Source organism: Littorina saxatilis, linkage group LG3 (genome assembly GCF_037325665.1).
Source record: "Littorina saxatilis isolate snail1 linkage group LG3, US_GU_Lsax_2.0, whole genome shotgun sequence".
In the NCBI taxonomy this organism is placed as follows: Eukaryota; Metazoa; Mollusca; class Gastropoda; order Littorinimorpha; family Littorinidae; genus Littorina; species Littorina saxatilis.
The window spans coordinates 22,202,232-22,229,104 of NC_090247.1; the positions used below are offsets into that span (position 1 = coordinate 22,202,232).

The 26,873-nt window shown below is 43.0% G+C and overlaps 2 protein-coding genes and 1 long non-coding RNA gene across 3 annotated transcripts in view; all 3 read left to right on the top strand.

Moving 5' to 3' along the window:
* The window catches only part of LOC138961879 (serine-rich adhesin for platelets-like), a 23,925-nt gene extending 14,188 nt beyond the window's left edge, over nucleotides 1-9,737 (top strand). The window contains exon 4 of the mRNA XM_070333561.1: nucleotides 4,092-9,737. Within this exon, the coding sequence (XP_070189662.1) occupies nucleotides 4,092-7,007 (2,916 nt within the window). The 3' untranslated portion in view covers nucleotides 7,008-9,737. The remainder of the gene's footprint in view (nucleotides 1-4,091) is intronic.
* Nucleotides 9,738-15,209: 5,472 nt separating this feature from the next.
* On the top strand, nucleotides 15,210-18,824 carry LOC138960880 (uncharacterized). Its single transcript, XM_070332516.1, has 4 exons — nucleotides 15,210-15,423; nucleotides 15,937-16,173; nucleotides 16,519-16,722; nucleotides 17,910-18,824. Exons 1-4 carry the CDS (start codon nucleotides 15,246-15,248, stop codon nucleotides 18,158-18,160), a joined length of 870 nt encoding a protein of 289 aa, XP_070188617.1. The 5' UTR covers nucleotides 15,210-15,245; the 3' UTR covers nucleotides 18,161-18,824.
* A 1,239-nt stretch (nucleotides 18,825-20,063) lies between these two features.
* Nucleotides 20,064-26,478, top strand: LOC138961880 (uncharacterized). Its single transcript, XR_011454333.1, has 4 exons — nucleotides 20,064-20,665; nucleotides 22,654-22,722; nucleotides 23,768-23,862; nucleotides 26,138-26,478. It is a non-coding gene; the product is annotated as an uncharacterized lncRNA (long non-coding RNA).
* Nucleotides 26,479-26,873: the final 395 nt, after the last annotated feature.

A 26,873-nucleotide genomic window follows, 5' to 3' on the forward strand; every position in this document is an offset into this window, starting at 1 on the left:
ATGTTGCTGCACACGAGAGGTTCGAAATGGTGCATGTTTATCATATACTTTTATAAACAAGTTGTACCATAAATCAAATGCTTCGTCGGGGTCAGTATAATTATAGATCATTGCAAAATTTGTACAACTGAGTTCCGAAAGGTATGAATCTTGATCAAGTTTTGAAAATAACCTATATGTTATAAATTTATGTTTTCGTTTTGGGATTCTAACCCCTTTTTTCGACCACGTGAGGCACACTGGAAAATGATCACTACAGCTAAAACTTGGAACTGAGGTTTCAATAATGTTAGCTCGAGTTGACACATAGATATGGTCTATAAGCGTAGATGAGGTAGCTGTAACTCTTGTTGGAATCGTTACTAACTGTTGTAAATTATGCAGGGATAACCTTTCCATCCAGCATTTGTTGGGTTTCACTAAATCAAGATTGAAATCCCCCAAAAGTATAATTTCTCTGGATTCAAGACTGACAGCGTCCATCATATCATCAAAATTATCGAACCAGTTAATATGTTCAGCTGGATTCCTGTAGCAGAAACCTATCAATATTGGTGCTGATTTAGGCAATTTTAATTCTAGCCATATTGTTTCAACTGAATGCTGCTCTAAGTGATGAAGTCTATGAAATGATAAAGACTCGTGAATATAAACTAGCAAACCAGTTTCTCGTGTTGATGTAGGGTCTCGACGTACGACATTATATCCTTCAATCTTAACTTCCGCATCCGTGATGTTACTGTTTAATCTTGACTCAGAGAGACCAAAAATGTGAAAATATTTGCCTGAATTGAGTAGAACAGTTGCTACCTCATCCAGCTTATTTATGGCATGATTTATATTTAAATGCCCAATTCTGAGACCATCTTTCACGGGCCAGGAATTCATAGACACAGTCATAAAATGAACAAAACACAACAACAATAATCTCTACAAAAGAATATTAGTGAGTATTATCTCGTAGAATAATAAAAGGCAAAACAAATTAAACTACTAAAAACGCACGGTAAACGAAAGAAGGGAAAAAAAACCAAGTAGAAAAGCCGATCGGCACGGAAAATGTGTCGTCAGTAACAGTCTTCTTATCACTTCTCTGCGACAAACACTGTTAGCAGTAGAATTATGAACGCCAGAAGGAAGTCTGTTTAGATGAACGCGATGTAAACAGAGACTAGATCGTTAGCACAACGAAGTGTCACCAGGATTCTTTAAAAAACCCAAAAGCACCAGCAGAAGATTTCAAGGTTTGTCAATGACACTTTTCCGTTGAGTGAACACACGATAATTAAAGAATGCCAGCTTCGACCCCATACACACACACACACACACACACACACACACACACACACACACACACACACACAATCTAAGAGGAGTCGCTATGTTGGTTGCGAGGTAGTTTCTGATAGTAGTTCCGAGACACTGTTCAATACTGGTAAGGCACAGAAAACTGCTGTTGCAAACGGCAAGTCTGCATGTAGCTAAGGTAAGCCTGCATTACAGTTGGGTGGACAGGCGGCGGCAGGAGGCGCTGAACAGGGTCACTGCTGTAAGGAGCACCAGACATTGGAGCGGGAAAGTGGCGATCAGCTGCACCGTGATCACCCACAGGATAGCGTGAGAGAGAGAGAGAGAGAGAGAGAGAGAGAGAGAGAGAGAGAGAGAGAGAGAGAGAGAGAGAGAGAGAGAGAGAGAGAGAGAGAGAGAGAGAGAGAGAGAGAGATGTACTTTTGTTAATGTCTTTCAGAATCGTGTCCCTGAGTGTGTAGTGATAACCGTTATCGATAACAGTAACAACTTCCATCACGACTTTCACAATGATAACATCAGAAGGTAAACCTTGAAGCAGAGGTACCTGACACTATAAACTGAGGTGTTCCACTTTTGAACACCCTTTTTGTAAACAAATTTGAACACAAGAGTAGCTCACATACACAGGAGCTTGTATTAAAACGCCAGTATCCTGCTCCTTTATCCTTACAGTAGTATTACTACTATTATTAAGTACCGTGTATTGAATAATAGTAGTAATACTACAGTGAGGGAAAAGAAGCAGGACACTTCAATCGAGTGGCGCTTTGATACAAGCTCCGGCTGTGCTCACATAGTAAACATTAGTGACAGACTACTACTAGTACTGTACTAGTGTTCAGTTGAATATTAGTGTTTGCCATGTGTGCTACGTCTTCTAGTAGAATTACCTACTTGATCACACTGTGTTAAAAACTAGTTTTATAAAGGTGTTCATTAGTAGAACGCTTTGATACAAGCTCCTGTGCTCACATAGTAAACACTTGTGTTCAGTTGAATGTTAGTGTTTGCCATGTGTGGTTCGTCTTCTAGTAGAATTATGTACTTGATCACACTGTGTTCAAAACTAGTTTAATAAAAGGTGTTCATAAGTAGAACACTTCAGTTTAGTGTGGAGTTACTGTGCTGATATGCAATACAATCAAACCTGTCTAAAGAGACCACACAAGGGACTGAGCAAAAGTGGTGTCTTTATGGACAGGTGATTTATATAATAAAATCCGTCGGGGATCCTTTAGGGTTGTCTTAATGGGCAGGTGGTCTTTATGGACAGGTGGTCTCTGGGGCAGGTTCGACTGTACAAGGAACAGATAAGAAGTAATTATTCAATTGACGGGCACAGTCGTACACCTGTGGTATCGATTTATCACTGACAAAAGGAGACAGTAGGTCTGCGGCGTGACCTGAAAACAATTGAACCAGCCTTGATTCCCTGTACATTCGAGACGAGTGGTTCATTATGTCGAGACAGATTAGTGTGTCTGATGGGTTATCTATCTTGGGGCGTATAAGTATCACTGACAGAGAAATAGAAATTACTGTATGAGGCTGCAAGTGGTTCAATGTGTAACCCTATAATGCATGCAAAAGGGTGGGGGGGGGGGGGGGGGTCCCTTCGGAAAAAAAAATCGCGTCTCGTATAGTTAGTTCTCCTTTCCTGAAACAAATCCACCAATTGTGTGTGTGTGTGTGTGTGTGTGTGTGTGTGTGTGTCCCTGTGCGTGTGTGTGTGTCTGTGTGTGTCTGTGTGTGTGTGTGTGTGTGTGTGTGAGAGAGAGAAAGGGGGAGAGAGAGAATTGAATTGAACTTTATTTAACAAGGATTAAGATTTAAGGCTACGCCTTTTCTTACAATCTGTCCTTGGGACGCACAGACACACAATGATAAAATTAAAAAATTAAAAATTAAAAATTAAAAATTAAAAAAGTTAACAACAAAAGGAAGTCGGAAAACTTGAGCATGTGATGATAAAGATGACGATGACGATGATGATGATGATGATGATGATGATGACGATGATGAAGATGAGGCATGAAGAGCATACATATTATGTGGTTATTCATAAAACCAAATGCATACTATGCAGGTAATTATAAGTGCAAGAGAGAGAGAGAGAGAGAGAGAGAGAGAGAGAGAGAGAGAGAGAGAGAGAGAGAGAGAGAGAGAGAGAGAGATAAGACATGACAAGACAAGACAAGACAAGACAAGACAAGACAAATTCTTTATTAACGATGGAAATATGGCAATAGCAAACAGGTGCTTTTTTTACATCCAGCCCTCGCCCACGAGAGAGACTAATCTTATGATAATACGTTTTAAAAATGTCAAAATAACAATCAAAAAAGTAATAAAAACAAACAAACAAACAAACAACTAACCAACTAAACACATAGAGAGAGAGAGAGAAAGAGAGAGAGAGAGAGAGAGAGAGAGAGAGAGAGAGAGAGAGAGAGAGAGAGAGAGAGAGATGCACTTTTTTAATGTCTTAAGAATCCAGTCCCTGAGTGTGTAGTGTTAACCGTTATCGATAACAATAAAAACTTCCATCACGACTTTCACAATGGTGCCTTCCAAGAAGATAATAAAGAGCTTAGCATGTTAACAAATAATCCCTCTTTTTTATCCATTAGTTCTTTTGTACATTGTCCGTTGTTGTTGCGTTGTTGTTGTTGTTGTTGTTGACTCAATAACGAACAACTTTCAACTTTTTAGACTAAAATGATTTGTTCAAGTGCTTATTTCGTCAGATCCTAAAAATAATTCCTTTTTCTCCGTCACAGATCATGACGTCATCGCACTACGGCCCACCGTCGTCAGAGAAAGTCATCACAGACAACGACAACAGCGGCAGCTCTGATGCAGGAAAGATCGCTGGCGGGGTGGTGGCGGGGATCATTGCTGTGCTACTCGTCGTCGCATGCGTCGGGTTTCACTGCTACCGCAAAAAGTTCCCAGTGCGCATGGTGGGCCGGAGCTTCGGCAAGTTCAGCAATCCAGAGTACCGGGCCCCCGGCAGGGCGTCAACCTTGGTTCGCGTGGACGCCGAGGACTACTTCGAGCAACAGATGCAGCCCGAGAGCCACAGTCAGATCAACATCATCCTGGGCGGGGACGAGGAGAACAGGGTAGAGTACGTCAACACCGCCTTCCAGTACGACTCCCACGACTCCGACGAGGAAGAAGTGGAGAGACGGTTCCGCGAGAGAAAGTCCTACCTGTTTAAGAAAGACGAAGACGATCAGACGGACGGGAAGAAGAGGAAGAAAGAGAGGAGGCAGGGAGGGACCTCAAAGTCTGGTGAGCGGTCAAAGAAGGCGAAGAAATCAAAAGAAAACGGAAGGATAGGGCGCGACGGGTGTCATGAAAATGCAGCGTACGTTGACTCTGATGCTGAAAGTGTGTCGTCGAGCTATTCGTCGGACATTTCCGATAGCGCGTCAACCAAGGACAAGAAATCAAAGGAAACCCTCAACGGGAAAACGTCTGACATTTTGTCTGGTCAGCAACTCCCAGCAGAAGGCGAAACAAACACAGAAGATGAAGACGCGGAGATACCCCATTACGCTCTAGGGATTGTCAAACCGAGATCCGCTTCGCTGTCAACAGAGGCCATGCCAGCAATGACGGTGAAGCAGTTTTTGGCACGGATAGCTCGAGAAAAGAGAGCAAACAGTGACGTCGGCAATCCTCGACCGGGAAGTCTGACGTCATTCGACATCACAAAGTCCGCGAGACGTAGGGCCCAATCCGCAGGGGACATCTGGGATACCGTCGCCGTGTCTGCTCCAGAGCTGTCGAAACTTGCTACAGCAAGTGAAGAATCCAGCCGTGAGAACCAACAGCCTCTCGGTAGGGAGTCTCGTCTTGACAGCTCAGTAGAAAATCTGAGCGAGCTTCCTGATGAGGTCACTGCAGGAGGTTCCAGACGGGTGAGCAGCTCTAGCAGCGAGCAGAGTAACGACTATATCAACGTTAATTCCGTCACCGGGGACATGCGTCGCGACATAGCCCCCGAAGTTTCTTCGCCTGAAGTTGAGAAAGATGCGACAGAACGAGATCGAAGCAAGAGTTCTTCGACTTCTTCCAGTTCTGAGGAGGAGGAAGCTGCTCCTCTACCACCTCGAGATCAGCAGGTTTTCTTTATCCCTGGCCTGAGTACCGCCGCAGATCCAAATCTCGAAGATCGCACAGCCTCTTCACAAGATGATAAATCAGATGAAGACTCAGATCACCCAGAAGTCGGTTCACTCCCGAAAGAAGACGCCGATCTTGATGACACCTTGCCACACCAAATCCAGATAGTTGCTTCACACTCTAACGACACGCCAGAGAACTCTTCAGAGAATGAAGACAAATTTCCCACACCACCGCCACCAGAGGCGCTCCAGGCAAGACCGCCGCCAGTAGGGGCAGAAGATGCTTCTCTGTCTCACAGCTTCGTGGTGCTGTCGTCCACTGGCGCAGGGCAGAGTGAATCCAAAGACGCCGAATCGATCAGCAGCGAGGATACCGGCAGCTCCGTAGAGAGCGCTGTGACGTCCAGCGGCGCAGAGTTTGAGAGTTACTCCGTCAATGTAGACGTTCCCGAAGAAAGGCAAACCGAACCAGACAGGGACACTCGTGCATCAAATCGGCATCACAATCCTGACGAGTCTGAAGAAGAAGAACAGAAGTATTCGCTAGAGAAACCTCCTCCGTCTGAAGATTTTACTGATATTGAGTATGAACATTCTACGCCCACAAAGCACCACATGCCTGGGGACATTTCTGTTGGTGAAGCAAAAGCATTGCCTCAAGCAGGAGTCGAACAGCATCCTCCAGAGGCGCCAAAGAAGAAAGCAGTGAATGTCGAGGGTTTGACGAGTTTGACTTACTCCGATGGCTCAAGCTCAAGTTCGTCTTCAAGCGAAAGCGACGAATCAGATGACGAAGACGACACACGAAAGATGAACGACGAGACACGACCCTTACCGACTTCAGCCATACCCATTTCGCCATCGGAACACAAAGATGCCGAAACGGGACACAAAGATGTAAGGACTCTGCCCTCGGATATTACTTTTACAAGCGGGTCCCCAGACTCAAAATCTTCGTCGAGTTCAGAGCAACATGAGCCACAGCCAATACAGTTCACTTTCACAGAGGGGTCTCACGGAACACAGTCTTCTCCTCCGGAGCAGTCGGACAGACTACAGTTCCTGGGAGCTGCTGGAGTTCAACCAGCGCCAAGAACTCTCCAACTGGAAAGCTCTTCTCCAGCAGAACAATCTCCCCGACCGCGAGGCCTTGCAGCTCTGAAGAAGCATCCGGAGCAGTCAGACAGGCTGCAGTTTTTAGGAGCAGCTGGAGATCAACCAGCAGTTCAACCAGCAGATCAACCAGCGCCAAGAACTCTCCAGCTGGGAAGCTCATCTCCTGAACTATCTCCCCGACCACGAGGCCTTGCAGCTCTGAGGGGGCATCCGTCAACTCGGCAAGACTCGGGCAGCAGCCACAGCGACAGTGACAGCGACTTGGAGTTCACTGAGGAGGACATTGACAGGGTCCTGATGGAAGGGAGCGACGTTTCCTCGGATGATGGCCCGCCACCACTGCTGGTAAGCCCGCCACCTGGTGCCCAAAAAGTGGCGGTGAAGCCGCAGCCTGGCGAGATGTTTGTGTTTGACGAGGAAGACAATGAGGACATCGAGTGTTGACGAATATTGAAAAGAACTAATTAGAACATGATTCATCCTTCAGACATGACCACGCCTCACTGCACTCAGCTGTGCACCCAAACTTAGACCTTAGAGTGGGATGTTCGTGTTTATTGAGGAGAACAATGAACACATCGATGTTTGACGAATCTTGCGCTCTCGATCATTTGGAGAATATAACTAACTACAGAACATGCTTCATCCTTCGGACATGACCCCACGTAACGCAACTGTGCACCCAAACTCAGACCTTAAGGCAATGAGCGGCAGTAAAATTTAACTTGGAGAATACATGGAATAATCTATTTTTCTGGGTAGTTATTGAAGAGACTTATACAAATAAATGGAAAAAAATTAAATAATGGATTTCTAAGAAACGGTTTTACAGCAACATCATACATCGGACATGCATAATATTTGGCACAAGGATACACATGACTTGTATCTGCAATCATATAGAACGATATTTTGACTAAAGGCTACAGTTAAATTTAAATTTTTTTTTGTAATAAGGATTGAATTTCTAACTGCATTTTTCATTAATCTTTATTTCAAAAATTATTTTAAATTCAACTGTAGTTGTTTTGTCAAAATATGGTTCTATATGATTGTAGATAAAAGTCTTGTGTATCTTTGTGCCAAATATTAAGCATTTCTGATGTATGATGTTGCTGTAAAACCGTTTCCTAGAAATCCAATATGGCGCTGTGTATGCCAGTTTCCATAGCGACGGCAATCTATGTCCTTTAGTTTTGGCAATTTTTTCATTTCTTTATATAAGTCACTTCAATAACTACCCAGAAAACTAAGTTTATCCATGTATTTTCCATGTTTCATTTTGGTCATTCTACTGCCGCTCATTAAAAAGGGCAACAGTGCATTAATTTCCAGTTAGTATTTTCAAGATTAAGCAACTCTTTCACAGCCCACAAAAAAACAGGCAGAGTTATTTCCGGAATTCGTCTACATAAGCGGGCCTTCGAATTTGACACAGCCGTCGAACGAAATGGGAAAGTGTTATGATATTTTTTAATATTTTATTTACTGTTCATTATTGCAATATCTCTTCCAATACGTGAACCAGGTGATGACGGCTGGCGACAAATTCAATCACTCAATCAATCAATGAGTCTTATATCGCGCATATTCCGTGGGTACAGTTCTAGGCGCTCTGCAGTGATGCCGTGTGAGATGAAATTTTATACGGCCAGTAGATTGCAGCCATTTCGGCGCATATTTACCTTTCACGGCCTATTATTCCAAGTCACACGGGTATAGGTAGACAATTATTAACTGTGCCTAAGCAATTTTGCCAGGAAAGACCCTTTTGTCAATCGTGGGATCTTTAACGTGCACACTCAATGTAGTGTACACGGGGGGAGGTTCGGACACCGAAGAGAGTCTGCACACAAAGTTGACTCAGTGAAATACATTTCCGCCGAACCTGGGATCGAACTCACGCTGACAGCGGCCAACTGAATACAAATCCAGCGCGCTACCAACTGAGCAACATTCAGGGGGAGCAACATTCAGAAAAAAACGACTTAAATTGTCCAAGCTATAACGATATTAGTGGTTCGTCTTCTTCTAATGAATGTATTGTAAACTTCACCTAATTGATTTCAATGTGACTTAACCTACTAGTACTGTATTAGGTCGTCGTTTTCACGAATTGCATCTTGTCATCGTCATCGTCATCATCATCATCATCATCTTCATCATCATCATCATCATCATAATCATTATCATCATCATCATCGTCATCGTCATCATAGTCTTTCGGATGAGACGAAAAACCGAGGTCCCTTCGTGTACACTACATTGGGGTGTGCACGTTAAAGATCCCACGATTGACAAAAGGGTCTTTCCTGGCAAAATTGTATAGGCATAGATAAAAAAAAATGTCCACCAAAATACCCGTGTGACTTGGAATAATAGGCCGTGAAAAGTAGGATATGCGCCGAAATGGCTGCGATCTGCTGGTTGATGTGAATGCGTGATGTATTGTGTAAAAAATTCCATCTCACACGGCATAAATAGATCCCTGCGCCTTGAGTCCGAGTCTGGAGATACGCGCGCGATATAAGACTTCATATATCATCATCGTCATCGTCATCATCATCATCATCATCATCATCATCATCATCATCATCATCATCATCATCATCATCATCATCATCATCATCATCATCATCGTCATCATCGTCATCATCATCATCATCATCATCCTCATCCTCATCCTCATTAATCCGGTTGTTACATTCTGTGATAGGGCCTACCTTGTTGGCACTGTTTTTGTTTTTCTGTTCAAGTTGTTGTTTCACTTTGAATTTTTCCCTTGTTAGTTTTTCCCGATGTTTTAATGCATATGTATATATAATGATTGTAAAGCGAAGAACAATATTTATCATGGTACATGAATATAGACAAAATCACGATGAACAACGCAACGAGGCATGAACAATCAAGTCAGTGTCACGTACTTAGCCGTGGAAAAAATGAATACATTTTACAAAATAAAATGAAAGTGAGTGAAAAGTGACTTTTCATGGGCTTTTTCTTCTTTTTTTCTCTCTCTATTTTTGTGTGTGTGGAGGGGGGAATGTCTTCATAAAGAATCCAGTGGCCCTTATTTGAACTGGTCGTCTGCACATGACACAACACAAAGAAAGGTAGAATGACAAAGCAATCGTTTTGTTCGTTTGCTTTTTCCGTGTATTGTTTGTCCTTTCTGTCTCCTTTTATGTACTTTCCCAACCACACATTAGCATTACGCGTTTGTACGCGCGCGCGCGCGTGTGTGTGTGTGTGTGTGTGTGTGTGTGTGTGTGTGTGTGTGTGTGATTGCATGTGTGTGCGCGCGCTACAAATTTCAGGAAACACTTTATCAGTTACCACAACATTTAAATACAAAAAAGCTACTACTGTAAAAAAAAAAAAAAAAAGAATGCTGCAAAGTTACAACAAAATATTGAACAGTATTTAAAATATAAAATGCTATTTTGTTTTGTAAGAAAGGCAACTGGACTGAGCGCACGAGGAGAGAGGACCATTTTACAAGTGCACCGCACGTCAGTGGATATGCTCCGATTGCGCAGGTGGGGTGGTATATTTCTTTCTCTCACGCTTCGCTTCGCCTCACCTCAATGTCGTTATTGTCAGATAAAAGTGAAGACGCCTACCTTGACTTAATTCGTCACTGACTGCGAAAGTTTGCTGGACTTATATCTGTACATACCTGTGCCTAAACTCTAGAGGATTGAGCTCAGTCACATATAATATGAACATCGCTCAGTCACATAATGATATGAACATCGCTCAGTCATTTATTGACTTTGAATTCGCTATGCTTGACGGGAGTTTCGCTCACTGACAATAATGCATGAATCGCCTGTCACTTCGACGTCGCTGTCGAGTTTGCGTGGTAGAATTTCAAAGTGACCACTGTCCACTTCAGACCATTCACTCAACTCTGCCCCGGTTTTGCTTTTCCGCGGGTGTCTTGCGTACGTCAGTATGACACAGATCAGTCCAGGTGTCGTTTTCTTTCATTGAACAAAGCTTCATCTTCCTGTGGCGTTTGTAGCTCACACGCAGTCGTTCTGGCATTATAGTCTTTGAGTGATGCTGCATTGAGCACTGCAGTGTGTCCAGGAAGCTACACGAGATACAGATACTGATACGATATATACTTATACATTCCTACATCTACCCGAGTTGCTGCTGAATTTCATTCACCAGAACGTACGGTAAGCGCTGATATAGATATGTCACTGGTACACTTTGTCGGTGAGGGTGTTTGAGCCAGGTAAGGCCAAATTAAAATATATGTTGGTTTAGGGTAACGTGACAAAAAAACAAGACGCGTAGGCGAAATTACTACATTTCGTCAAGCTGTGGAACTCACAGAATGAAATTGAACGTAGTCCGCCGCTAGTGCAAAAGGCAGTGAAAGTGACGAGCCTGTTTGGCACAGTAGCGGTTGCGCTGTGCTTCATAGCACGCTTTACTGTACCTCTCTTCGTTTTAACTTTCTGAGCGTGTTTTTAATCCAAACATATCATATCTATATGTTTTTGGAATCAGGAACCGACAAGGAATAAGATGAAAGTGTTTTTAAATTGATTTCGACAATTTAATTTTGATCATAATTTTAATTTTTTTTTAATTTTCAGAGCTTGTTTTTAATCCAAATATAACATATTTATATGTTTTTGGAATCAGCAAATGATGAAGAATAAGATGAATGTAAAGTTGGATCGTTTTATAAAAAAGTTATTTTCTTTACAATTTTCAGATTTTTAATGACCAAAGTCATTAATTAATTTTTAAGCCACCAAGCTGAAATGCAGTACCGAAGTCCGGCCTTCGTCGAAGATTGCTTGGCCAAAATTTCAATCAATTTGATTGAAAAATGAGGCTGTGACAGTGCCGCCTCAACTTTTACAAAAAGCCGGATATGACGTCATCAAAGACATTTATCGAAAAAGAAAAAAACCCAGGGGATATCATACCCAGGAACTCTCATGTCAAATTTCATAAAGATCGGTCCAGTAGTTTACTCTGAATCTCTCCACACACACACACGCACACACACACATACACATACACACACACACACACACATACACCACGACCCTCGTCTCGATTCCCCCTCTATGTTAATACATTTAGTCAAAACTATACTTCCCTTAGTCTCAGTAAGGTTCGCAAAATGTGCCAAAAGTTAGGTTTTCTTGGAGAAATGAAAAAAAAGTGTTAGGGTCGGCGGGAAAAAATAGAGTCGGGCGGGTTACCGTAAACCAACATGTATTTTTATTTGGCCAAAGATCGGCCAGTATTGTGCACATGCAGAAGTGGGGCACATGCAGTTTGCAACCGATGTTTTGAAGAAAATTCTGAAGAAAAGTTTCTTTCCTGATTATGTGAGGTGCTGATGAAACAATGTAAAGTGGCATCTTTTTTACATGAAGGCGAGAACGCAAAAACATGTTCCATGATTTTACCTATTTATTGAATGCCTATTTGATTGTTTTTTCAAAGTCACAGTCAGAAAAAGAAAAAAGAAATTATCACTCACTTGTTAATTGTTAAACTCACTGGTAATCTGCCAGCACATCATTTTATTATCGTTCTTGGGTGAAGTGAACAGGTTCACTGACACTAGTACTGTGAGTTGCAGGGATTCTTCAGATTACATAACAATGGCGACAAAACAGCACGTCGCAGCAGTCCTCCTTATGGCTTTTGCTGTCTTCTGTGTCACGGGTAAGTGTCTGCTGAAAGTGTGACTGAATGACCTCACGAGCAACTATGTTATATAAACATGTACAGGTTTGAATTGTCCCTGTGGCTCATATTTAAATGCATTTGCATTACAGGCTGTCCTGAATTGAATCCGAAGTCAACTTTGCGAAGTCTTTTTACTGAAAATTCAGTGCCAAAGCTCCGTACAGTCAGCTTCGCGAGGTCTAATTCACGAAGGTGGCTGCACGAAGCTTTGACAGGCTGCGTTTTCGGTAAAAAGAATTCGTAAAGTCTCTGCGAAGACGTCTTCGGGCTCAATAAGCGCTTCTGGGGTGATAACGCGAGACAATTCCTGTGATCTTGCCGCGAGGTTCCGCCTGTTACCATTGTCTTTTTACCGTATAAAATGCACGACTTACACACGAACTGTTACCAAAGCGACGTGCTATTTGGGACCAATGCACGGTTTTTACATTTAGTCAAGTTTTGACTAGATGTTTTAACATAGAGGGGGAATCGAGACGAGGGTCGTAGTGTGTGTGTGTGTGTGTGTGTGTGTGTGTGTGTGTGTGTGTGTGTGTGTGTGTGTCTGTCTGTGTGTGTGTCTGTCTGTCTGTCTGTCTGTCTGTCTGTCTGTCTGTCTGTCTGTCTGTGTAGAGCGATTCAGAGTAAACTACTGGACCGATCTTTATGAAATTTGACATGAGAGTTCCTGGGTATGATATCCCCAGACGTTCATTTTTTGGATAAATGTCTTTGATGACGTCATATCCGGCTTTTTGTAAAAATTGAGGCGGCACTGTCACACCCTCATTTTTCAATCAAATTGATTGAAATTTTGGCCAAGCAATCTTCAACGAAGGCCGGACTTTGGTATTGCATTTCAGCTTGGAGGCTTAACAATTAATTAATGACTTTGGTCATTAAAAATCTGAAAATTGTAATTAATTTTTTTTTTATAAAACGATCCAAAATTACGTTCATCTTATTCTTCATCATTTTCTGATTCCAAAAACATATAAATATGTTATATTTGGATTAAAAACAAGCTCTGAAAATTAAAAATATGAAAATTATGATTAAAATTAAATTTCCGAAATCGATTTAAAAACAATTTCATCTTATTCCTTGTCGGTTCTTGATTCCAAAAACATATAGATATGATATGTTTGGATTAAAAACACGCTCAGAAAGTTAAAACGAAGAGAGGTACAGAAAAGCGTGCTATGCAGTACAGCGCAACCACTACCGCGCTAAACAGGCTCGTTAATTTCACTGCCTTTTGCACGAGCGGCGGACTACGGTCATTGTGAAAAAATGCAGAGCGTTAAGTTTCATTCTGTGAGTTCCACAGCTTGACTAAATGTAGTAATTTCGCCTTGCGCGACTTGTTTTTCCTTTCTCGTCAATCAATCAATCAATCAATATGAGGGTTATATCGCGCGTATTCCGTGGGTACAGTTCTAAGCGCAGGGATTTTTATTTTGTTTTATTATTTTTTTATGCAATTTATATCGCGCACATATTCAAGGCGCAGGGGTTTATTTATGCCGTGTGAGATGGAATTTTTTTTTTACACAATACATCACGCATTCACATCGGCCAGCAGATCGCAGCCATTTCGGCGCATATCCTACTTTTCACGGCCTATTATTCCAAGTCACACGGGTATTTTGGTGGACATTTTTATGTATGCCTATACAATTTTGCCAGGAAAGACCCTTTTGTCAATCGTGGGATCTTTAACGTGCACACCCCAATGTAGTGTACACAAAGGGACCTCGGTTTTTCGTCTCATCCGAAAGACTAGCACTTGAACCCACCACCTAGGTTAGGCCACCCAGTAGATCTCGTAGATCTCGTGTGATCTTGCCGCGAGGTTCCGCCTGTTACCAGCCGAAAGAAAGAAGGGGCATAACCTCACCAGAACCGCCCATTAAGTACCGCCTCATAAGTCAGGTTCGTGTGCCTAGTTTCCATTTAAAAATAAATGTAACTATTCCAGGATTTTAATGTGTCTCAAGGCGGCCCTTAGTTGAGCTCGAAGTCGATTTCGCGAAGACTTGGCGTAGTCTTTTTACCGGAAACACCGTGACAATGCTAAGCTAAAGCTCCGTGCGGCCAACTTCGCGTAGTCGATTTCGCCCTGGGTATTTTAAGGCTTCATGCACTGACACTGTGTCCTAACATGCGCTCACACTGTTGAGTACCGGCACGGTTGGCCTAGTGGTAAGGCGTCCGCCCCGTCTTCTTCTTCTTCTTCGTTCGTGGGCTGAAACTCCCACGTACACTCGTGTTTTTTGCACGAGTGGAATTTTACGTGTATGACCGTTTTTTACCCCGCCATTTAGGCAGCCATACGCCGTTTTCGGGGGAAGCATGCTGGGTATTTTCGTGTTTCTATAACCCACCGAACTCTGACATGGATTACAGGATCTTTTTCGTGCGCACTTGGTCTTGTGCTTGCGTGTACACACGGGGGTGTTCGGACACCGAGGAGAGTCTGCACACAAAGTTGACTCTGAGAAATAAATCTCTCGCCGAACGTGGGGACGAACTCACGCTGACAGCGGCCAACTGGATACAAATCCAGCGCGCTACCGACTGAGCTACATCCCCGCCCTGTCCGCCCCGTGATCGGGAGGTCGTGGGTTCGAACCCCGGCCGGGTCATACCTAAGACTTTAAAATTGGCAATCTAGTGGCTGCTCCGCCTGGCGTCTGGCATTATGGGGTTAGTACTAGGACTGGTTGGTCCGGTGTCAGAATAATGTGACTGGGTGAGACATGAAGCCTGTACTGCGACTTCTGTCTTGTGTGTGGCGCACGTTATATGTCAAAGCAGCACCGCCCTCAGATATGGCCCTTCGTGGTCGGCTGGGCGTTAAGCAAACAAACAAACAAACAAAAACACTGTTGAGTATTGATGTTCTTTCCCTCTTTCCCAGCCGGTCAGACGCGGGAGTGCAAGAGGGGAGCGGAATGTTTTCCCATGGGGAGAGTGCCGGGGGGAGTGGGGGTCAACAGTCTGTCCTACTACTGCTGTCCGGAGAAGAACATGTCCAGGAGCTCCGTCCAGCTGCCCGACGGAACGGTCAACTGTTCCTGCTTCCTTGACCTGACTGTAGAGCACCGGGTTCAAGAGTGGGCAGACAGTTCCAAGGACGAGGGTAAGAACGTACACCTCTTTTTCCTCTTGCGCCTCATCTCGCAAGATGACATCAATCTTCTGGAGATCCAACAGGGTACCGCCGTAGAGAGCCGCACAGAGACACAGAGAGACATATACAGAGATTGGCTGAATCGAAACATTGCTTCCTCCTTCTCTTCCTCCTCCTCCGACTACTACTACTACCACTTCCACTACTACTACTACTACTACTACTACTACTACTTGTAACAACATGAAATAAATATACCACAAAACAGCTATTAATGTCGTGCTGTCCGAGCTTTACAATATTACCTACAATAGCAGTACATTTTTTCACAACAACAACAACACTTGAACAACACCAACACCAACAACAACAACAACAACGACAACAACACGAACAACAACAATATCAGCAACACCACCACCATCACCACCACCACTTTGAACGAAAACAACAAGAAAGCTATACACCATAGAACAATAATCTTCCTCACGTGTGTAACGTGCGCTACACTTTTAATTACAGGTCGCATGTGCATCCGTGAGTGCGGAGGTTCAAAACGACACTTAACCGTGTCGGACCGGTTCCTGTACTGCTGCTGGCCTCTGGAGGTCAACGGGGTTCGTGTCGACCTAGGCACGTACGTCACAGAGGGTGGAGACAGCGAGGAGTACATTGGCTGTCGCTGCCGGGGCTCCCCTGTTCCTGTTCGTGGGCCTGGGGCCTATGTCGTGCCTGAGACACGGCTGTACAACTCTACTGGTGAATATGCTGTGTGTGTCTGTGTGTGCGTGTGTGTGTGTGGCGGGGGTGATTGTGTGTGTGAGAGAGAGAGAGAGAGAGAGAGAGAGAGAGAGAGAGAGAGAGAGAGAGAGAGAGAGAGAGAGAGAGAGAGAGAGAGAGAGATCGCAGAGGTATTTGCACCATAGTTTTGTTAGTGTTTGGGGCAGTACACTCTGTCTTTGCGTGTCTCTGTCTGTCTGTATATCTGTTTGCCAATGTGTATCTCTGTCATGCAGTCTCTGGCGATATTGGCGAGAATATATTTCTCCCATGGCAAACACATTCACACACTTTTCACTCCAATAATCCAACTCATTTCCACAGGCGAGTCCTGCTCCTACGACCAAGCATGTGACGAGCGACCGTCCTTGAACTGTCGGTCCTCCAAGGTCACCTTTTGTTGCTATGGCAGCCGGGGCATGGTGACCTCCAATGACGGGTTCAGCGTGACCCGTTGTACCTGTACTAACCAGGTGTATGGTGAGATGTGTGAACAGACACCAGTGTCCATCGCTGAGACTTCTCTTCGTAAGTGTTTTGTACTTAGTGTTGTGTGTCGAGTTTACACACCGAGTCTCAATCAATCAATCAATGTGAGGCTTATATCGCGCGTATTCCGTGGGTATAGTTCTAAGCGCAGGGATTTATTTTTTCATTTTATTTTTATTTGTATGCAATTTATATCGCGCACATATTCAAGGCGCAGGGATTTATTTATGCCGTGTGAGATGGAATTTTTTTTACACAATAAATCACGCATTCACATCGGCCAGCAGATCGCAGCCATTTCGGCGCATATCCTACTTTTCACGGCCTATTATTCCAAGTCACACGGGTATTTTGGTGAACATTTTTATCTATGCCAATACAATTTTGCCAGGAAAGACCCTTTTGTCAATCGTGGGATCTTTAACGTGCACACCCCAATGTAGTGTACACGAAGGGACCTCGGGTTTTTCGTCTCATCCGAAAGACTAGCACTTGAACCCACCACCCAGGTTAGGAAATGGGGGAGAAAATTGCTAACGCCCTGACCCAGGGTCGAACTCGCAACCTCTCGCTTCCGAGCGCAAGTGCGTTACTACTCGGCCACCCAGTCTCAGTGATATTAAACAAATTAATCGAAGTTAGCGGATCATCACAAATTGAGTAGGCTAGCGAGCTTTATCAAGACAGCGAAACTGAAACAATTATTAATATATAATATCCACTGAGACTCGATATGTAACCTATATATGTTTTTAACAAAGCAGGCGGTTGTGTGTCACAGTTTGGTCAAATCTTAATCTCACTGTCAGTCTACCAAAATTAACACCCGTCGGACGGAATAGTTCCGTCAAAGCATTTCGTTTCTATTGACAATTCACAGCGGTTTCGGCCGGGTTTGGAATAAAAATCAAACACTCTTTTACATTGCCGTCAAGTTATTCTGCTGTGGTGGATTTCCCAGCAATAGGACAATGAAGTAATCTGTATACTTAAAAGATCTCTGTCTGTCCTTCCGTCTGTCCATTTTTCTGTATGTCTGTCTGTCACACTTGACAGCTTATAACTACGGTGTTGATCGGCCGATTTGCCTGAAATTTGGCAGGACATATGTCACTCGTACGGCGTATATGTGGGGAAAACTGAGTTCTAGTGACAATGACATTTAAAAAAAAAGGTAACTATGATGACGGCAATATCACAAAACAAAATCGCATATTCTCTTTCAGCGTGTCACACAGACTGCAGCAGCCGAAACAACGAAAGCGGCTGTGTGGGTGAGGCCAACACCCAACGCTGTTGTCCTAACAACCTGGCTATCAGTAGTGCCAACACAACTCTCTCGACCTGCACGTGCACAACAACGAGAAAAAGGTCATGTGACCCCACGTCCTTCGCTGTGACCTTGCGGCTGAGACCAGCACTGCTCTTGGTGCTCGTAGCTTCTGGCGTCATCTCCGGACAGCTCATCATGTTTTAGTAATTAATTGTAAAGAAGCAGAGGATCGAGGGTGTAGTAAAAGCCACAATTCTTCTCATGTAAAGCCGGATATTAATAAGGCGGCGAAATCTTCTTCACAAAGCTCTCTGCAAGAAGATTTGGCACTGCCACTGAATTCTTGTTACCGTTAACATGGCATTTATTTTCAGAGACTGACATAAATGTCACTTACAAAATTATTCATAGACAATTCAACACTAAGCATGCAAGAAACAGTCAGGCTGTTGATTGTTCGAGTATGTCAAAGTGGAAGGAATTTGTTATCACACGTTACGTACAAGTCTAGACAGATCTGTGGTGTAATGGCATGATCGCTAACCCCGAGAAGGATTGCACCTTTAATTTAAAGCTGATGAGTATCGATAAAAACTAACAAATAGCACAATGCAGCTCCGATCCAACTGTCAATACCGTAGATACTATCCCCTGATGTGTTAAAAGTGCTGATGTGTTAAAAGTGCTGATGTGTTCTGGAGTTGGAACTCATGTCCGGAGCGGCGTTGTCATGCTTTTAACGCCCAACTTTGACGTTCACAGATTTGTTTCAGTCTTCTGCATTTTCATATTATCATGGAATACACCCACGGCAGCATTTCTTACATTTTTTTTATCTTGTAGCATTGCGTTGCATTCCAATGCAGGGGCGGATTAGGGGGGGGGGGGGGTTACGGACCCCCCCCCCCCCCCCGGCTGTAAAAAAATTAACACTAACAACTTTAAAAGAAATAATGAGTGGCTGCTGACACCAGTTGATCATGTTTAAAAGCCATAAATTGTTAATAAAATAGCTAAAACTCTTCAGCTTCTGGCCAGACCCCCCAACGGGGCCTTGCCCATGTACCCCACAAGGGATCTACCCCTGGACCCCAGGTCAAGTTGTAACCCCCCCCTCCTCTGGCTTAACTGCACCGCCCCTGCAATGTATAACTGAATGAAATTAGCTTTTCACGTTTAGTGTGTCAGTCATTCAATTTATTTTTTGATTTATGTGTACGCCATTTAACATTATTTTTAGTCACTGTGTGTGTGCCTGTCTGTGTGTGTGTCTGTGTGTGTGTGTGTGTGTCTGTGTGTGTGTGTGTGTGTGTGTGTCTGTGTGTTTGTGTGCACTGACTTAAATCTGAAAATAAACATTTTCTGTCAAAGATGGCTTAATTTTACATTAGGTGTGTATGTTAGTGTGTGTGTGTGTGTGTTTGTGTGTGTGTGTGTGTGTGTGTGTGTGTGTGTGTGTGTGTGTGTGTGCTGTGTGTGTGTGTGTGTGTGTGTGAGTGAGAGACTCCCTGAGAGAGAGAGAGAGAGAGAGAGAGAGAGAGAGAGAGAGAGAGGGAGAGAGAGAGAGAATTGAATTGAATTGAATTTTATTTTTCGAGGGTAACAGAATAAGCAATGTAAACATGCTTTTTTTCATCCGGCCCTCGCCCATTGTCATTGAGGGTAACTCGATTCAGTAAATAACAAGAAGAAATAGAAGTTAAGTTAACTACAATACAATTTACATACTTAACATACCCAAAAGATAATTAACATAGAGAGAGAGAGAGATCGAGAGAGACAATGACAAATTCTTTATTAACGAGGGCAATGGCATAAGCAAACAGGTGCTTTTTTACATCCAGCCCTCGCCCATGGGAGGGTTTAATCTAATGATAATACGTTTTAAAAATGTTGGAATATCAATCAAAGAAGTGAGAGAGAGAGAGAGAGAGAGAGAGAGAGAGAGAGAGAGAGAGAGAGAGAGAGAGAGAGAGAGAGAGAGAGAGAGAGAGAGAGAGAGAGAGAGAGAGAGAGAGAGAGAGAGAGAGAGAGAGAGAGAGAGAGAGAGAGAGACCCATTGCACACCGGTTGGACCGTATATAAGGTAACGTCAAATTATGCTTGTGCAACGTATGTGGGAGTATCACTTATACCCTCAGGATATCTCTTATCCTGTTGCGTAGCGTCACAAGCAGAGAACAGTATACCGAAATGGGAAGGGTAAAAAATGGATCGGGAATTTACAGGACGTCCGCTGTGCTCTCAATCTTCAGTAGTTATTAAGTCCCTCTTAGTTTATCCGAGTTGAGTCTGTCTAGATAATGCCATTTTCTCCACCCCTTCTTTTGTACTTTTTTTTTTTTTTTGTGTGACTGTGCTTGAAATGAAAGTTATTCGTTAGATCGTTTCTACTTTTTTGTAACTTGAAACATGGCGGACATCGGATGAACTGTCACGAGTGGGGCGGTTTCGCCCTGCGAAAAGAAGCTACGTGCCGGTTGTATCGGACTACAAGTAGGGTCGGCAGGCCCAAAACACGCAGAATAAACCTAGATTCCTCTTCTGGTTCCTCGCGTTGCGAGTCGTCATGGGTTCGCTCCTCAGCCGATTCAACCCAGCAAGGACTCCAAGTAGGTCAAGGAGACAGTGACGGCGACTGCATGGGCAAAATCCCACAGTAGATCATTAGATGAAAGGACGTTATACCCATTCCGTAAAACTCCAAAGGTATGTAAATGACTTAGGACATAAATCGGAGGGTTAGATTTCGGAGCAATGAATTTACAACGCTAAAGTTCAAAACTTCTACACCATGACCATACAAATTACTTTTTTTTTTTCATTCAATTTCAAACTCAAAGATTCCATTTTGTTCTGTCTGTGTTTGAACTGCATTTCGACTCTCAGCATCATGATATTGATAATGACGCAGAGCAATCAACACCTACTGAGCTAAGTTCCTTTTTATGTCTGTTGGCTAGTACAACAGTACAACTTGAACTACAAGTACAAGGGCCATGAGGTTGACATAATTTGTGGTTGGTTAATTTTGTTTGTTTGTGATGTTGCCACATAAGGCTTTGGCAGTTTTTAGTCCCATGACTCATTGAATGTTTTAAAGATCTACATATTTATGTATTATATGTCTACACACCAATGTCTCATGCACTGAGGAATTCCTGTTATGATGATGTATTGGTAACAATTCTGCAGATTGCTCCAATTGTAATACTCACTAAGGCCAAAAAAAATAATAGGTGTGGTTACGGTAACATAGCCCAAAAAAATAGGGTAGGAAGGTAGGCAATCACTTTTTTTTTTTTACTTTTTTTTCTAATGTGTACAAATTAAACCTACTTGACAGAGAAATAAGTGTGCGACTCGGGCGCTTTCGCTTTCATTGTGTTGTCTGCACTCGTTTACTTGTTTTTTGTGTGTATTTTTTTGACAAATGTAATAAAAAGTTATAGGGTCGGCCCCAAAAAATAGGGTAGGTCGGGTTACCGTAACCACACCTATTTTTTTTTAGGCCTAATACAGGTAATGGTATGATCATACTGACATGTAGTAGTTCACTACTGCTGACTCAATCAGTCAATGAAATTAAGCCATGAAACTACAGTGTTGCAACTGGATTTGTTACACATATTTGTTATGCGGTGTCTGCATGAGGAGAGCTAGGTACAACCTCTGTCCCCTCTGTTAAAATAGCAAAATCTAGATCGGCACTTTTCAGGGTGAGTACGGGTAAGGTCATCAAATCTAGTTTTTATGCCACATGTTTGCCAAGATCTGCAGTCTTGGTTGGAGCAAAACAACGTTTGATTTGGAACAAAAAGGACTGGGTGGTCGGGTGGTAACGCACTTGCGAGAGGTTGCGATTTCGACCCTGGGTCAGGGCGTTAGCAATTTGCTCCCCCCTTTCCTAGTAATACCTAGGTGGTGGGTTCAAGTGCTAGTCTTTCGGATGAGAAGAAAAACCGAGGTCCCTTCGTGTACACTACATTGGGGTGTGCACGTTAAAGATCCCACGATTGACAAAAGGGTCTTTCCTGGCAAAATTGTATAGGCAAAGATAAAAATGTCCACCCAAAATACCCGTGTGACTTGGAATAATAGGCCGTGAAAAGTAGGATATGCGCCGAAATGGCTGCGATCTGCTGGTCGATGTGAATGCGTGATGTATTGTGTAAAAAAATTCCATCTCACACGGCATAAATAAATTCCTGCGCCTTGAGTCCGAGTCTGGAGATACGCGCGCGATATAAGACTTCATATAACATCCTGACTGCTTGCTGTGCAGAGGAAGTGTTCTTTTTAAGAAATGCATTCAAATAAAACAAATGGAGAAATGCCCACTGAACAGAAACAGCCAGGCTCCTAATGTGTGGTATGAATCCAAGTTGAGAGAGATCAGCTGAGCTAGGATTTTACATGGAACAAGATCATCCCTCCACTTGCATACATACCAGAAATGAACATACAGTGTGCTTGATGTGGTGATCAAGTGACATTTTGCTATGAATTTGTTTAAGCAACTAGTAGCTTCTTCAGCGTTAATTCATTAAACAATTACTCTTATTCTTAGCACATAGAACACCTTGCTAAGTTAAGTTATGCGTGTGTTTGTTATTGCAATGTAAGACCTCATGACATAGATAATTATAACAAAATAACACATGATGAGATTCTAAATATGTTTTGTTTACTTGCAGGTCTCAGTTATTACCAAGCCCTGCCTCATTCTTCCCGCAACAGTGACATGGTGCTGTCATAGAACACAAGTAAGGCTTTTGATCATTTCCAAAATACACTAGCAATAGATTGTGAGTGCAACTGGTAATGAGAATATTTTACCACAAAAGGCTAAAGTACAAATAACAGATTTATGATGTTGGAAAAAGAAGTCCGCCAGAGCAAGTGATTAGTGTACCAGTTAGCTAGGGTGGATATATTATATAATTACAATTTACAGTCAGCATAAAATGTTGAGGCCAGTCTTGAATTGTTCTCGCCCTGTGAATTCACCGGCAAATCAGATGGCATGAAGAAATCAATGGTATTTTATGCTCTGCATTGAATGAACCATCTCCAGTCATTCTGAGTGACACACCTCTTTACAAAAAAACATGCCAGTAATTAAATCCAGGCTACATGGGGATGGAAAATGACCCTGGCAATTTCAACCTCTGCTTGTGCCTTTGTGTAGCAGGATTGGATATGGATCTTCAAAAGCCTTAGTTCATTTGTTTGTATCATGTATCATGTATGACGTTATAAGTTAATACTATTAGTCAATTTCAAATAGCAGAGTTATTTTCAGAGCTTTCTAACTTCAAACCCTGTCTGCCCCGTGGAATCTAATGTAATTTAAAGGGTATTTTGATTTTGACTCAGTTTCTTTCTTGCAAGTTCATTCTTTTCTCATTCTAGGTACTAAACCACTACTGATGACTGCCTGCATCAGGGTTATAATTTATGAAGAAGTCAAAATGCACATATTATATAACAGTTTACAATTTAAAGGCCCACTTGCTTTGTCACTATAGTGTGGGTCACTGTCTCCCATCTTGGCCACATACCAAAAAATAAAATATATATTCAGTGACTGCTTGCTGTGGTGAGTTAACTCAAAATATGGGATATTTTCACGAACATTCAAGCTGATCTATGTTGGTATGCGTCCAAGTAGAGGGATGATCTTATCCCAAGTGCCTGACAAGATCTGAGACTGTGATTGTGTTTTTACATAGTAAAGTAAGCCTTTAACGAGAAAGTATGTCTATTGCACTGGGTGTTTTATTATTATTATATATATTTTTCTTCCAGGTAGTCTCTCTTTAAACTGACTTTCTACACCATGGTGTCTCTGGCAGTGTTATATTGGCAGAAGACAGTTGGAACTGGATATCCTCATTTAGATGGTAGGCATGTTTTCGGCTTTTGTGTTGCTTTGGTGTATGTGTGAATGGTGTGTGTGTGTGTCTGTGTTAAGGCCATGTCAGACTCACAACACAAAACAGTGTTTCCTTTCAAAACAAACACAAAACAGCGTGTTTCCCATGTGACATCCCCCAAAACGCGTTTCAGAAAACACTGTTTCGTGTTTTTGCATCGTGTTTTGGGTTTTAGAGCATGCTCTAAAATCTAAAAACACGTTTTGGTAGTCAGCCAATGAACGCGGAAGATCAACTCAAGTGACTCGGTTTCCGGCACCACGGAGATAGAAAAAAATGGCAGACTCAGATGTGGTACCGATTCAGGGTAGTATCGGACCCATGAATCCTAACTAGAGTCTATGGATCCTGTCACGATTGAAGAGAGGCAATAATATCAGTGGGCGCTGCCAGCCGTGTTGTTTACAAACCCAAACACAGCGCGGTAGCTGAACGGGTCAAGCTGACACTGACCGTATCAGTGGACACTGACCGTATCAGTGGACACTGACCGTATCAGTGGGCACTGACCGTATCAGTGGGCACTGCCAGCCGTGTTGTTTACAAACTCAAACACAGGGCGATAGCTGGACGGGTCAAGCTGACACTGACCGATATTTCTGTGAAAACACGCACCGCGCTTCATCTGTGTGTTTCGCAAGTGACATCCCCTCTTTAAAAACATGTGTTTCCCCGACGTTTTGAGATGGTGTTTTTGTCGAAAACAGGGTTTTGTGTTGTGCGTCTGTCTCCGCCTTTAGACACATACCAGAAATAAACACACTGTTTGCATGCTGTGGTGAAGTGACATTTTGTGATTTGTTTTTTTAATGAACTAGTACAGGTAGCTTTTACAGCATTTATTCATAACACAATCGCACTTTTTGGGGTATGTGAACAAGTTAAGAGATCAGGGTTCGACACGGGCGGGGGGCGGAACGCCCAGAGTTTTGTGTTCCGCCCCAAACATTGCCGAAGCTTGGGGCCCACTCCGCCCCAGGATAAATTCCAACAATGACAAACCGAAAATTCTAATGCCAGCAGAGCCAATCACTAAAAATCGCCAGTCAAAGTCGTCACTGAAATTTGCGTTACGATCAATGCCGCAGTCAAGAAAAAAACACATTCAAATCGTCGAAGGACAATGTCGTAAGGGAAATAACTCCCAGATTGCGCTCTTTAGCGTGAGAGATAAGTATCGCCTTCAAATGCCAAACGCAAAATGTGGCGACACATCCCTGGTGTAAAAAGACATGGTCAAATGAAGATGAAGAACAGGGTGGAGAGAAACGAAAAAAGGAGACCGATGCAGCCAAAAGCGCGAAGCGCTGTCGTAATTTCAATGTCAAATGGTTGAAAGAATTTCCCTGGCTTCAGTACGATGAAGAAAAACAGACAATGCATTGCCGCACGTGAATACTGAGAGTGGGCCCCAGATTTTTTTTTTTCCGCCCCAGCAATTTCCATCTCTGGGGCCAGTGTGGCCCCAGGCCAAATAAGTTAGTGTCGACCCCTGGAGATCATGTCTTATCCCATTTAAAGCCCTACCAGATCTGAGACGGTGAGCCAAATTGTTTTCATGAGAAGGAATGTGCCTTTTAGTGAAATCTATGTACTTTACAAAACATATTTTAAGAAATGAAATGTGTTACAAGTAACAGCCATAGGAGTGATAGCCTGTAGGTGGAATAATAATCTTCAATTGCCTATAAATGATTATCTGGTTAAGAATGACCTCTTCAAGAAAATTAATGCAAAGCATTTTGATGTTTGTGACGATTAGTTACTCTTTATCACGTTTGTTCGCTGATTTTGCTGTCAGTGTCAGTGTTGGGCAGGTGTGCGTCCATGATGTCATTGCTATTGAAAACTAATCTGTACTGTAAAGTAAATGTACCCATACATGGCAGTTGTCTGGTCAAACCGGGGGCCAGCCATGACTGGGACTGATGTATCCTCAGGCACTCGACACCAGGTGGGCGGGGCCAGTGGTTGGGGTGTGATTCCCTGCCTTACACCACCACAAAGTGTTGTATCAGTAGACAAGACTGAGCAGAACTTCTGCCCCTCCCCTCCCCCCCCCCCCCCACCCCCCTCACCAATTGACCACTCAGTGCCATGTGCCTGTGGCTGTATCATAAACACTTTGTGACAATAGTTGTTACCTCCTTAGAACATATCTTGTGATGCTCCTCGGTGTTTGATGTATGCTAACTGGTGTACTTATGACATAGTGTTCATATGAAAGTTTTATGTGTTGCAGCTCATCCAGATCACAGGTACACAAAGGAGCTGGTTCCAGTGAAAACATAGGCACATGGAACTGCTTATGGACTACTTTAGAAAGTGTGCGGTTACAACCAAGACTCTCCAGTTAGGAAGGTCTGCGGAAGGGTGCTTGTTCTGTTTCCTCGGACAGACTTTTCAAGACTAGGTAGGTTAAACCACATGATTGGGCTTTAATTATGAATGCACTTCAAAGTTCACTTATTTCATTATCTGGTACAAGTTCTCTTGCATGTGGGTGTAAGGCTGAAGAAGAACCTCTGACAAGTCAATTTTCAAGCAACTGAGCATGAACCCAGGTAAAAAAAAACCACAGAGCTCTCTTTCTCTCTTTCTATTGGTCTGTTATCATAGAATGACACTAACAGGACACAGTAAAAAATATGTATCATTGTCTTGACCTCTAGAAATTTGGTAGAGAATAAGATGACTAATAGTATTATTTTGATTATTTTATGGTCATTACTGTGGACTCCCCCCCCCTCCCCCCCCCCACCCCCCCCCACACACACACACACCACCCCACCCCTGCCCCTTTTAAGACACCCCAATCTAAGACTCCTTCCTATTAATGACCCTGTTTACGCAGACTTCTTGTTCATAACATCTGTAAATTCACTCCCATTTTAAGACTTGCTCCTTTTTAAGACCTGATTTTGCTTATTTTGGATTTCGAAAAAGAGAACAACAAATCCCCACTCTCTAGCCAGGCA

Bases quoted from the DNA above. Each gene is read 5' to 3' on its own strand.
- LOC138960880 (XM_070332516.1), top strand. From the start codon at position 15,246: ATGGGGAGAGTGCCGGGGGGAGTGGGGGTCAACAGTCTGTCCTACTAC. The intron at 15,424-15,936 runs GTAAGAACGTAC...TTTTAATTACAG, and splicing joins AGACAGTTCCAAGGACGAGG to GTCGCATGTGCATCCGTGAG. The intron at 16,723-17,909 runs GTAAGTGTTTTG...ATTCTCTTTCAG, and splicing joins CATCGCTGAGACTTCTCTTC to CGTGTCACACAGACTGCAGC.